At 54.4% G+C, this 10,760-nt stretch overlaps 1 protein-coding gene across 1 annotated transcript in view; it reads right to left on the bottom strand.

Annotated features, from left to right (window-relative positions):
• Positions 1-2,034: 2,034 nt before the first annotated feature.
• Positions 2,035-10,760, bottom strand: part of MVP (major vault protein) — a 24,117-nt gene continuing 15,391 nt past the window's right edge. Inside the window, exons 8-15 of the mRNA XM_006148180.3 lie at positions 9,161-9,442; positions 7,403-7,647; positions 7,136-7,333; positions 4,535-4,921; positions 3,670-3,786; positions 3,382-3,508; positions 2,695-2,883; positions 2,035-2,304 (exon numbers count right to left, since the gene is read on the bottom strand). Coding sequence (XP_006148242.1) covers positions 2,086-2,304; positions 2,695-2,883; positions 3,382-3,508; positions 3,670-3,786; positions 4,535-4,921; positions 7,136-7,333; positions 7,403-7,647; positions 9,161-9,442 — 1,764 coding nt within the window. The 3' untranslated portion in view covers positions 2,035-2,085. The remainder of the gene's footprint in view (positions 2,305-2,694; positions 2,884-3,381; positions 3,509-3,669; positions 3,787-4,534; positions 4,922-7,135; positions 7,334-7,402; positions 7,648-9,160; positions 9,443-10,760) is intronic.

The raw sequence follows: 10,760 nt of genomic DNA, 5'->3' as shown, positions 1-10,760 counted from the left end.
GAGAGGGACAGAATGAGAGAGAGAGAGGTAAAGAGAGAAAGAAAGCTGCCAGGTCCGGGACTCAAATCACAGTCAGCCATGTGGGAGCCCAGCACCCTTAACCACCATGCCACATGCCAACTCCCTACATCTGTACTTTGTAGCAGCCCTGCTTAGCAGGGGACTTGCTGGCCCACTTCACAGATTGGAAGAGAGATCAGAGAGACTGAGTTCTCTTCTCTAGCCACACAGCAACTAAACCCACGCTGCTCTCTCCACTCCTAGGACCTTTTGATTCTCCTGGCAGAGACTAGGCAAGCTTGGCACTTAGAGCTCCATCTGGCCTGAAGGGCTGGTGTACCTTGGAGCCTCCACGGATATGCCCAGATGGTTGCATCCTGATCCTTCTCCCAAATAAGGACCCCTTACTGGCTGTGGGAGAGGGTGGGGAAAGGACACTTGTCCCTTGACACTCTCAAAAAGCCCAGATCTGAAAGAAGCCCAAGGGGCATTCCAGTTCCTACTGCCCATGGGCAAGGTCCTCCTTTCCAGCCCGACATACCCGAGAAGGGACAAGTGCGCAGGTGCAAGGGGCAGGCTCCACACACCTGCTGTTGGCTGCTGTGTGACCAGCAGGTGGAGCCAAAGGGAGCTGCCCCAGTGGGAAGCTGGAAAGGATCTACAGACCCCACAACTGCCTGGCAGTGAGGGTTCCTAGAGGACCTGGCAGCGAGAGGTTGATGGTGCAGGAGCCATCCTGAGGGGCTGGCCAGGTGGACCCCAGTCTCCCACCTGTGCCATCATTTCCTCCGCCTGGGGTAGGAAAGCTGACTGCAGGTGCTGGAGAGCTGACAGAGGTAAAATGCAACCATCTGCAAGGCTGACCCACATGGACAGTTCTGGGTTCACATCCAGAAGCCTCCTCAGCTACACCAAGCATGCGAGTATCCATGTTCTGGGGCTGACTGAGATGGGATGGACTGGGGCATCATGATCTTGTTGAAAGTTCTCTCTCTCCCTCTTGCATGCTCATATATTTATTTATTTATTTGGAAAGGTTTTTTTATGCTATAGGGTGCACGCACTCGCCAGAAGACAGAGACAGAAAGCGAGAAATCATCCCCTGGGGAGGATGGCCACACTACAATCCCTTCTCCTCCATCCTCCTCTCGGGATCTTGGGCATGCATGCACAAGCGCCCAGTGTGAGTTTAAGCCACCGGGTCTGGGACTCAAACTGCGGCCGACTACATGGGAGTCCAGCGACATAGCCATTGTGCCAACTGCTGGTCCCTCATGTGCTCATTAAAGAAATAAATAGGGCCAGTTGGTGGCTGGGTGGTTGAAGCAGCTGAACCCTACTTAGCCGACTGTATGGTTCAAGCCCAAAACCCTGGTGGCTTAAAAGGCACAGGAGGTGCTGTGGGGGTTGAGGTGCTGAATCAGACGTGGCCAGCTTTGTGGTTCGAGTCCTGGACCTAATGACTTGAAAATCACACCAGCTGCATGTGCATGGATTTGTGCCCCCAGATCCTGAAACTGGAGAAAGGACTATGGCATGGCCATAGGGGGAGATTTCTCACCATCTCCCTTACCATGTCTCTCTCTGATGTGCTCACGTGCCAATAGCAAAACAATAAAAATAAGGCAAAAAAATAAAAGACACACAGGGCCCATGTACATGTATGCCCCGAATCGCAAAAGGACGAAGAGATGGAAGAGAGACGTGAGACCATGCTCCATGGGGGTGCTTTCTCACCTTCCCGCTCTCTCTGCCTCTCCCCAGTGAATGCACATACTCTTTGGCAAGTTAAAAAAAAAAAAAAAAAGGGAAAGAAATAAAAAGAAAGCTGACTGCCAAAAGAACAGCTTGGCCCATAAGGCTTTGGGGTCACATTCCTATCAGCGTGACACTGGGTCACTCTTCATCCTGCCTCAGTTTCCTCTCCACTCTACAGATGAGGGTAGTCTCTAGTAACAATCTCGAGATTTCAGGGGTCCCAATCTGCTACCATTAAGCTCCCTGGTGACCCCGACTCGAGACAACAGAAAAAGGTTGAAATGCCCAGAAACGTCGCGTTTATTTGTCCGTTGTCACACAGCAGAGCTAAGGCACGATGTGGTTGCCTCCAGGAGCTTGAGGGGCAGAGGGGCCCTGGAGAAGCAGGCCCTCCTGGGCGCTGGGCCCACCGGCCGTCTTTCTGGCTTGGGGCTGAGGCTCAGCCCCCAGCCCCAGCAGACCCAGGGCTGTGTTGAAGAGGTTGATGGGAGTGGAGCCATCGGTGATGAGGGTTGATTTCAGGCCCAGGGACTGCAGCAGTCTCACCTGGAGGGAGCGAGGAGGGGGGACGACAGGAGGAGATGGTGTCAGAGTCTGGTCACTTCTCATCTCTTCCTTGCTTCTCTAGGGAGCCAAGCTTCAGAGAGACCCTCCTGAAACCAACTCATCTGAAAGCGCCACCTCCCTCTTCATCTGATCACCCTGACCTCCTTGAACCACTTGTCACAGACCCACGTCCCATGTTTCCGGTCTCTCCCAGGAGCTCCAGCTTCCTGCCTGGTATTGATGCAATGTGACACTATGCTCAAACGACATAGTGACAGTCTGCTCACCACCCCCACCCCCCGGTCCTGACAACTTTCTAGATGTCTCTGCCTTCTTGGTTTCAAAGCTGGTCTTAAGACACACACACACACTGCCGTTCCCCACTCTCACCTGCATCTCTGGCCCAGCCACGGCCAGGTCCCTGATGGTGCTGGGGCCCAGGGCCTCTGTCATCTGCTTGAACTTCTTTGCCTCCACCTCAGCCAACTGCTGGGCCTTGCTCACCTCCAGCTCCAGCTGGGCCCGGGCATAGACCAGCTCTAGCTCTCGGACTTTCTGGACCCGCTGGAGCTCAGCCTCCTGGAAGGGGAAAACCCAGCCTTCTTTAGCGCTCAGGGCCCCTGGGAATTGTCCAGTGAATCAGCCTAATGGACGCACCCGAGGGAACTGAGGCAGAGGTGGTGGAGTTCTGAACTTGTATCTGTCGGGTGTGAATCCTGTGACACCACAGCTTAGCTAGTGGCCCATGGGGCTCCCTAAGCTGCACCTCGTCCCTTACCTGGGTGGAGAGGACACCCACCTTGACTAGATTTCCAGCATTAAAGAAATTCAGACATGTAAAGCACATGTAATACCTGGCAGTCGCGTGGCTAGCGCTCGAGCACTCGTCTGTAAGATGGGTGCAATAACCTTACCTGCAAGGGTCCTGGTAAATGGGCTGCTACAGGGAAAGTTCTGGTAAACCACAGATGCCTGGTCAGAGCGTTATGTGAGGCCCGTGGTGTCACACCGGACTTCAGGGACTGCAATGAACAGGCATCCTCAGCCCCAAGGCCACGCTCTCACTCCCCGACTCACCGTCTCAATGGCCAGGGCCTGGGCTTTCAGCTTGGCCTGCAGCACGGAGCCTTCCCCCTCAATCCGCGCCGCCTCTGCCCGGGACTCCGCCTCTGCCTTGGCAGTCCCAGTGCTCTCCACGGCCGTGCTGAGGGGAGGCAGAGGCAGGTGAGGCCCAGGAGAAAACCCTGCCTTCGCACGGCCTGACCTGTGCCCAGCAGCGCTTTGCCCCCACCCCTCCCTCACACACAGCTGTTTTGGCAGACACTCGGCCCTTGCCAGCCTTTCCTCCTCCAGTTCTCGACCCACCTCAGAGCCTCCAGCTCCAGGAGCTCCCTGCGAGCCTTTTCAGCCTCTGATTGGTCCAAGATCTTCTGCCTCTCCAGTCGGCCACGGGCTTCTTGCTCTAGTCTCTGAGCCTCATGCCTAGGTGAGGACAGGGGGGTGTGGGTAAGAGACCAGCATGGGGCCAGAGCTGGAACCAGAACACCAAGGGCAGGGTGCACACATCTCCTGGGCACCCAGGCCTGCGCCTGGCATGCACTGAACACACAGATCGACCGAGAACAGTGTGTGTGATACAAGGCAGGCCTGGTGCTGGGCCCAGCATGCCGGGAGTGAGGGCCCTGCCTTTACCCACGTACCCTCCACGGGGAAGGGAAGAGGAAGCAAGGGTGACTACAGATAGCGACGAGCTCTCGAAGGTAGTAAAATGGGCGACTGGGCGAAGGGGGTGGTATGCAAGTGTGGGAGGAAGAAATGGGCTCTCCAGGGCAGTGGCCCGCTGAAGGCCAGAGGAGCCTTCTAGGAACCCTCGGGTAGCAGGAAAACCCAGTGTGGAGGCCTTGAGGAGGAACGGGCAGGGGAGGGGGGATGCCGGAGCATGTCAGTCTAGTGGAGGAAGCTAGAACGCGGGTAGGCGGAGGCCGGGCAGGACCCCAGGGTCCATGGAAGGCCACAGCAAGGAGTCCTGGTTTTGTCACAAGCAAAGTGGGAAGCTGCAGGAGCAGGGGCATCCGAGTCACACCTCACGGGATCATTCTATCTGCTTGGTAGAGCACAGGCCCCTGGGGCAGGGACGGCAGCGGGTGTGTTGTCAGGGGCTGGTGGTGGTCAAGATGGGGACCCATAGAGGTCGGCTGGGTGGGCAGTGCAGCGGCTGAGCCCCACTCACTTGGCGGCCGCCTCCTGGGAGTTAGTGGTGATCTCGATGGCCAGCTGCACGCTGCGCTGCAGAGCATCCCGGGTCCTCTGGTCCACTGGCTCCACCGACTGCACGTCCACGCTGCTGACCACCAGCCCGTTCTGGGGGAACATGGCCTGGTCCCGGGGCCGAGGCAGGGCCAGGCCGTCGGGGCCCCTGGTTTCTGAAGTCTCAAAGCCAAAGACAGCCGTGCGAATGATGCGAGCCGAGTTCTTGTGGAAGTCATCGAAGCTGACTGAGGCCACGGCCCCCCGGACCCGGGAGGCGATGGCCTTGCAGGCGTCACCCACAAAGTCAGGCACGGAGAAGAGCTTGGCTGTCTCTTGGGGGTCCTTCCGGTCCTTCAGCTCAAAGTGCCTGTGAACACAGAGGCCCAAGATAGAGAAGTTGTTTTCTCCAAGAAACACTGACTCTCAGACAGATTTCAACACCCATCCTCTGTGGGTAGGGTCCTTTAAGAGAGAAAAATGCTAATTTGTACCTGGTAAAGTCCTAAAAAACTTTACTCACGTTCCCTTTTAATCCTCTCAGCCACCATAGGAAGTGGGGATGAATGTTATCTCATTTTTTAAGAAAGAAAGGAACCAGCAGTTAGCGTAATGGCTATGTCGCTGGACTCCCACGTAGTCGACCGTGGTTTGTGTCCCGGACCCGGTGGCTTAAAACTCACGCCGGGCGCGTGTGCGTGCGTGCCCAAGATCCCGAGAGGAGAATGGAGGAGAAGGGATTGCGGCGTGACCATCCCCCCTGGGGGGTGATTTCTCGCTTTCTGTCTCTATGTCTCTCTCTGTCTGTCTGGCGAGCGTACGCGCCCTACAGTGAAAATCTCTCCAAAAAAAAAAAAAAAAAGAATTATTTAGTTTTACTTATTATTTTTAAATTTATTGAAGGATACATGTGCTCCCCAGAGAGAAAAAGAGGGAAAGTGAGAAAGTAAGCCGCCAAGTCCGGGACTCGAACCATGTCAGCCACGTGAAGTCCAGTGCCTCAACCACCATGCCACCTCTGGTTCCTACTCCATTTTTTGAATGAGCAAATAGAGGTCCAGAGAGGTTAAGTCACTGGCCCAAGGTTACACAGCATGTAGCCAGCCAGAAAGCTGAACCTAGGCAGTCTGACTCTGGGTCTGTGCCCCGTCACACTATGGTCCCCCGGAAAATGGCAGCCCCATCTGCCTCTGTCATGGTACTGGCGACGCCCAGTCAAGAGGTAAGGACCGGGTGCTTGGGAGTTGTCAAGCACTTTTCCTGCATATGGCTTATCTCGCCTAATTCTAATCGGGCTGTCTGTGCTCTCCCAGACACAGGGCACTGCTGTTCTCGCTGCACCCTTGCAGCAGCCCCATGAGGGGGCTGATGTTGTCATACTCATCTTGCTCGTGGGAAACTGAGGGAAGTGCCACGGTCCTTGCCCAGGGCTGCAGCTGGCAGCCGGCAGGGCTGGTACATAGCCCTGAGCACGTGGCTCCACGGCGGGCACCTCACACCCATTCACACTGCCCACCCACGGCTGGGCCCACTGACCTTTTCTTCTTTTATTTCATAAGAGTGACTTTTTTTTTTTAAGTTTGTTTGTTTATTTATTTCATAAGAAAGAGAGAGCCCTCCCCTGCCCTACTCCCCCACCCCCAAAGGAAAAAGGGTCCTCATGTCATGATCCGTTCCCAGCCTCAGCCAGCCCTGGACCGTGTGTAGACACATGCCTGGTGTGGGCAGGGAGGTCTCCGGACCTGGGGCCCTCCCACGAGGGTCAGCCTTGCAGAGATCGCATTACCACTACACCATCATCCTGCTCCGCCCCACACCGACTTTTGTCCTTTTTAAATTTAAATTTAATTTTATCTGGGAGGTTTTTTGCTATGGGGAAGTACACTCGCTGGAGAGACAGAAAGCAAGGAATCACCCCCCCAGGGGGATGGCCATGCCACAATCCCTTCTCCTCCATTCTCTTCTCAGGATTTTGGGCACCCATTCGCACATGCCCAGGGCGAGTTTTAAGCCGTTGGGTCCGGGACTCAAACCACAGTGACTATGTGGGAGTGCAGCAATGTAATCATTACCCCATCTGCTGCCCCCCCCCCCTCTCTTTTTTCAGGTTGCTATCAGGCACAAGCACTTGCCAGAGAGAGGGAAAGTGAGAAATCATCCTCCGGGGAGTTGGTCAGGCCGCAATCTCTTCTCAGGATTTGGTGCATACATGCACACACCTGACATGTTTAAGGCACCAGGTCTGGGACTTGAACCGCAGAGTCAGCTATGTGGGATCTAGCACCTTAGCCACCATGCCATCTACTGGCTCTGCCCATTGACCTTCAGTAACCTTGCCGCTAAACATTTGTCCAAACACATCCTGGCATTTCACTGGGGAAGCGTCCTGCTCCCATCCAGAGTCCTGGTCCTAGGAGGTGAGCTGGCATCTTCCCTGGATTTGCGTGAACTCCCAGGTTCTCACTTGACCATGACCCTGAGTGAGTGTTCTGTCCTGAGGAGCCCAGCACTGCACGGGCATGTCTTCCTCAGGGCTCCCAGGGCTGTACCCAACAGAACCCTCACCAGCCACCCCATCCCTTACCAGTTGTAGGCGAGCTGCAGCTGCAGCCTGGCGTGATCTGCTGTCTCGATGGTGATGACGTCTGTAAAGAAGTCAGGCCCGAGCAGCAGGCAGAGTGCACGGCGGGCGTGGGGACGCTTGGGCCGCCCAGCCGACAGGGATAACACAGTGAATTGCTCCTCAGGACCCAGTGACACCAGCTCAGGCCCAAAGACCACGCTGCAGAGAGAGAGGGAGTCAGACATGTGGAGGGCCACACCCCCACGCCACCCGGGGCCAGCCCCTCACCGAGCTTTCTTCTCTCTGTAGTCATAAACCTGCACGGCGGCATTGTGAGGGACACGGTAGCTGACTACACGGGTCTTGTTCCTGGGAGTGGCAGGCTGAAAGGCCTTGCCTATGTCCCTCTCACCCCTGTCGGCCAGAGGGTCCTGCCCCTTGCTCAGCAGCTCCTCCACACCAGGAGGCAGCTCTTTCTCCCACAGGACTTCGTCCTGGGTCAGCATGTAGGTGCTTCCAATCACAGCACGCACCTGGAAGACGAAGGCAAGTAGGGATGTCACCAGTGAGGGAGGGGGGGAAGACCCAACCAGTGCTCTGAAGCAGAGGCGGCTCAGGGTTGGTATAGCATTGTGGCTAAACATGGTCTCTGCGGCGAGGCCAGGTTCAGTCTCAGGCTAGTTAACTGCACGCTGTTACTCCGGCAAGCTGTTTCATCCACTGGGTGTCAGTTTCCTCATCTGAAAAATGGTCCTGCTAGAGGCTACCTCATAGAGCTGGGGAATGAATGACGTTTCCCATGTCTCATTTGCAGAACAGCACTTGGCATATAGTAAGGGCCCAATGTTATTATTTCTAGAATCTTCCTCCATGCTTGGAGGGCATCAAGGGGCTGGATGGGATCCTAGGAAGTGGGTAGTCTATGTACACTAATTCCTCTTAGAATTCTGAGTTGTGCTTCTAGGTTAGGTTCTTAGAGAAAGAGGTTGGAGGTCAAGGTTTTCAATGAAATAGCAAAAAGAAAAGATTCCACCGGGACCAGCAGTTAGCGTAATGGCTATGTTGCTGGATTCCCATGTAGTCGACCGCGGCTTGTGTTCCAGACCCGGTGGCTTAAACTCACGCTGGGCGCGTGTGCGTGTGTGCCCAAGATCCCAAGAGGAGAATGGAGGAGAAGGGATTGTGGCATGGCCATCCCCTCTGGGGGGTGATTTCTTGCTTTCTATCTCCGTCTCTCTCTAACAAGCGCACGCACCCTATAGCAAAAACCTCTCAAAAAAAAAAAAAAAAAGAAAGAAAAAAGAAAGAAAAAAAAGAAAGAAAAGAAAAGATTCCACCAAGGGGCCAACAGGTGGTGGGGGGCTGGACTCCCACATGGCCAACCACAGTTTGCGTCCTAGACCTGGTGGCTTGCTTTCTCACTTTTTCTCTCTTTCTCTCTGTATCTCTTTTTCTGTCTGTCTCTGGTGAGTACAAATGCCCTATAACAAATTAAAAACAATAATAATAATAGGGGCTGGGGTCCCACATGGCTGGCCACAGTTTGAGTCCCGAACCTGGTGGTTTGCTTTCTCACTCTCCCTTTCTCTGTCTGTGTCTCTCTGGTCAAAATTGAGGAATGATGATAATAAGTAAAATTTAAAATAAATCTTTAAAAAAATAATAATAAATAAAATTAAATAAATCTTAGAAAGAAAGGAAGAAAGGAAGGAGGACGGATGGACGGACATGGGCCTTGGGGAAGAGGTTCTTATTGTGTGTAGGCCACACTCCAGTCAGGCTATTATGCCGGAGCCAGATCTGCAGTTGGACGGAGTCCCGTCCTGTAACACCGCTCATCTTTTCAGTTGGAGTTTCTTAGATTTGCAATTGGATCTTTAAGACTCATACTCCGTGAGATGCCCTTATACCTACCTGACAGCTCGTCAAATGCCACAAGGTCCCCCCACCTCTACCATGTACCTCTCCCCAGAAGCATCCCCCTGTGCTGTGAGGAAGCCCCGACCATGGCCCACGGCAGCCCCCCGCCCGTCCCTCAGCTGTTACCTTTCCGGTCTTGACGTCCTGCACGTAGATGCCCTCGTTCTCGTCCAGAGGGATGGCCTGGCGCTCTTCCACCACCTCCACCTTGGCAGACGGCACGTACTCCAGGGGCCCACGGATGAGCCAGCGGTCCCCAGCCTGGCGTGTGACGGTCTTGTCGTCCTCCCCCTCCTCCAGGGGCTGCAGGGCCCTGAGCAGCAATCCCTGCTGCTCCGACAGCACGTACACGTCCTGGATGCCCCGTTCCAGCCTCTCCCCTGGCTGGAGGAAGAAAGACTTCTCTCCCTAAAGGGGGAGAAGGGCGTCAGGAGCAGTTGTCACCCAGGACTGCTGCCGTCTCTGAGGGCACCTCTGCCCCCAGGACGTGCTGTCTCAGGCTTGTGTTGAAGTCAGGAGCCCAAAATGCATTCCGTGCCCCCCCACACGATAATACTGAGGCCTGTGTTCTAGACTGTCTATGCAAACCCTCCAGAACTTCATCCAGGCAAACACGTCCTTGAAAGAGTCGGTAAGCTGCAAGGACCTGAATCCTCACAAGCTGGACAGTTAAGAATCAACCTATTGCTGCTGCTCCTTTGTGTCATGCTTTGTTTTCCTGGGATGGTATAATGGGGGGTGGGGAGGCAGGTCAGTAAAATCTGGTTTGGGAGCCAAATTAGGCCAGCTGTCTTAAAAAAAAAAATGGTGCCAGCCAGTGGCATGATGGTTAAGGAGGCTGGATTCCACATGGCCGCCTGTACAGTTCGAGACCTGGACCTGGCAGCTTCCAAAGCATGCCAGGTACACGTGCATACATGCCAGGGATCCCAAGAGGAAAATGGAGAAGGGATTGCAGCCTGGCTATCCCCCTTGGGGGCGGGGGGCAATTTGTCACTTTTTCTCTCTAGCAAGCATACATGCCCTGCAGCAAATAAAAGCTGTATGTATAATAGGTGTACACATATACACACATCATTGCTAGAGGGTGTGTGCACTCACCAGACAGAGGGAGGAGGAGAAGGAGAAAGCTCCCCTATGGTCCTGCTGCAAGTCCTTCTCTTCCATTTCTCTATCCTGTCATGATTTTAGGCACACACATACATGTACTCGTGTTTTTAAAGCTACCGGGGCCAGGATTCAAACCATGGTTGGCCATGTTGGATGCGGTCTTTTAACCACTATACTATGGAGCTGGCCTTATAAATGTATTTTTCATTTTCCAGGGGCCACATGGAGAGGAGGTTTCTGGTTCAAGACTGGAGACCTTGGGACCAGCAGATGGCATAATGGTTACATTGCTGGACTCCCATGCAGTCGACTACGGTTCGCGTTTTGAACCCGGTGGCTTAAACTCACGCTGGGCACACGGGCGTAAGTGCCCAAGATCTGTAGAGAAGAATGGAGGAGAAAGGATTGCAGTGTGGCCATCTTCCCTTGGGGGTGGGGGGGGCAGCGATTTTTCACTTTGTCTCTCTGCCTCTCTCTGTCTTTCTGGCAAACATATGTGCCCTATAGCAAAAATCTGTCTATAAAAAAAACAAACACAGGGACCAGCAGTTAGTGTAGTGGCTATGTTGCTGGACTCCCCCGTAGTCGACTGCGGGTCGCGTCCCCGCCCCAGTGA

The sequence above is a fragment of the Tupaia chinensis genome, unplaced genomic scaffold (genome assembly GCF_000334495.1).
Source record: "Tupaia chinensis unplaced genomic scaffold, TupChi_1.0 Scaffold000231_1, whole genome shotgun sequence".
In the NCBI taxonomy this organism is placed as follows: domain Eukaryota; kingdom Metazoa; phylum Chordata; class Mammalia; order Scandentia; family Tupaiidae; genus Tupaia; species Tupaia belangeri.
This window is presented reverse-complemented; position numbering and strand designations above follow the sequence as displayed.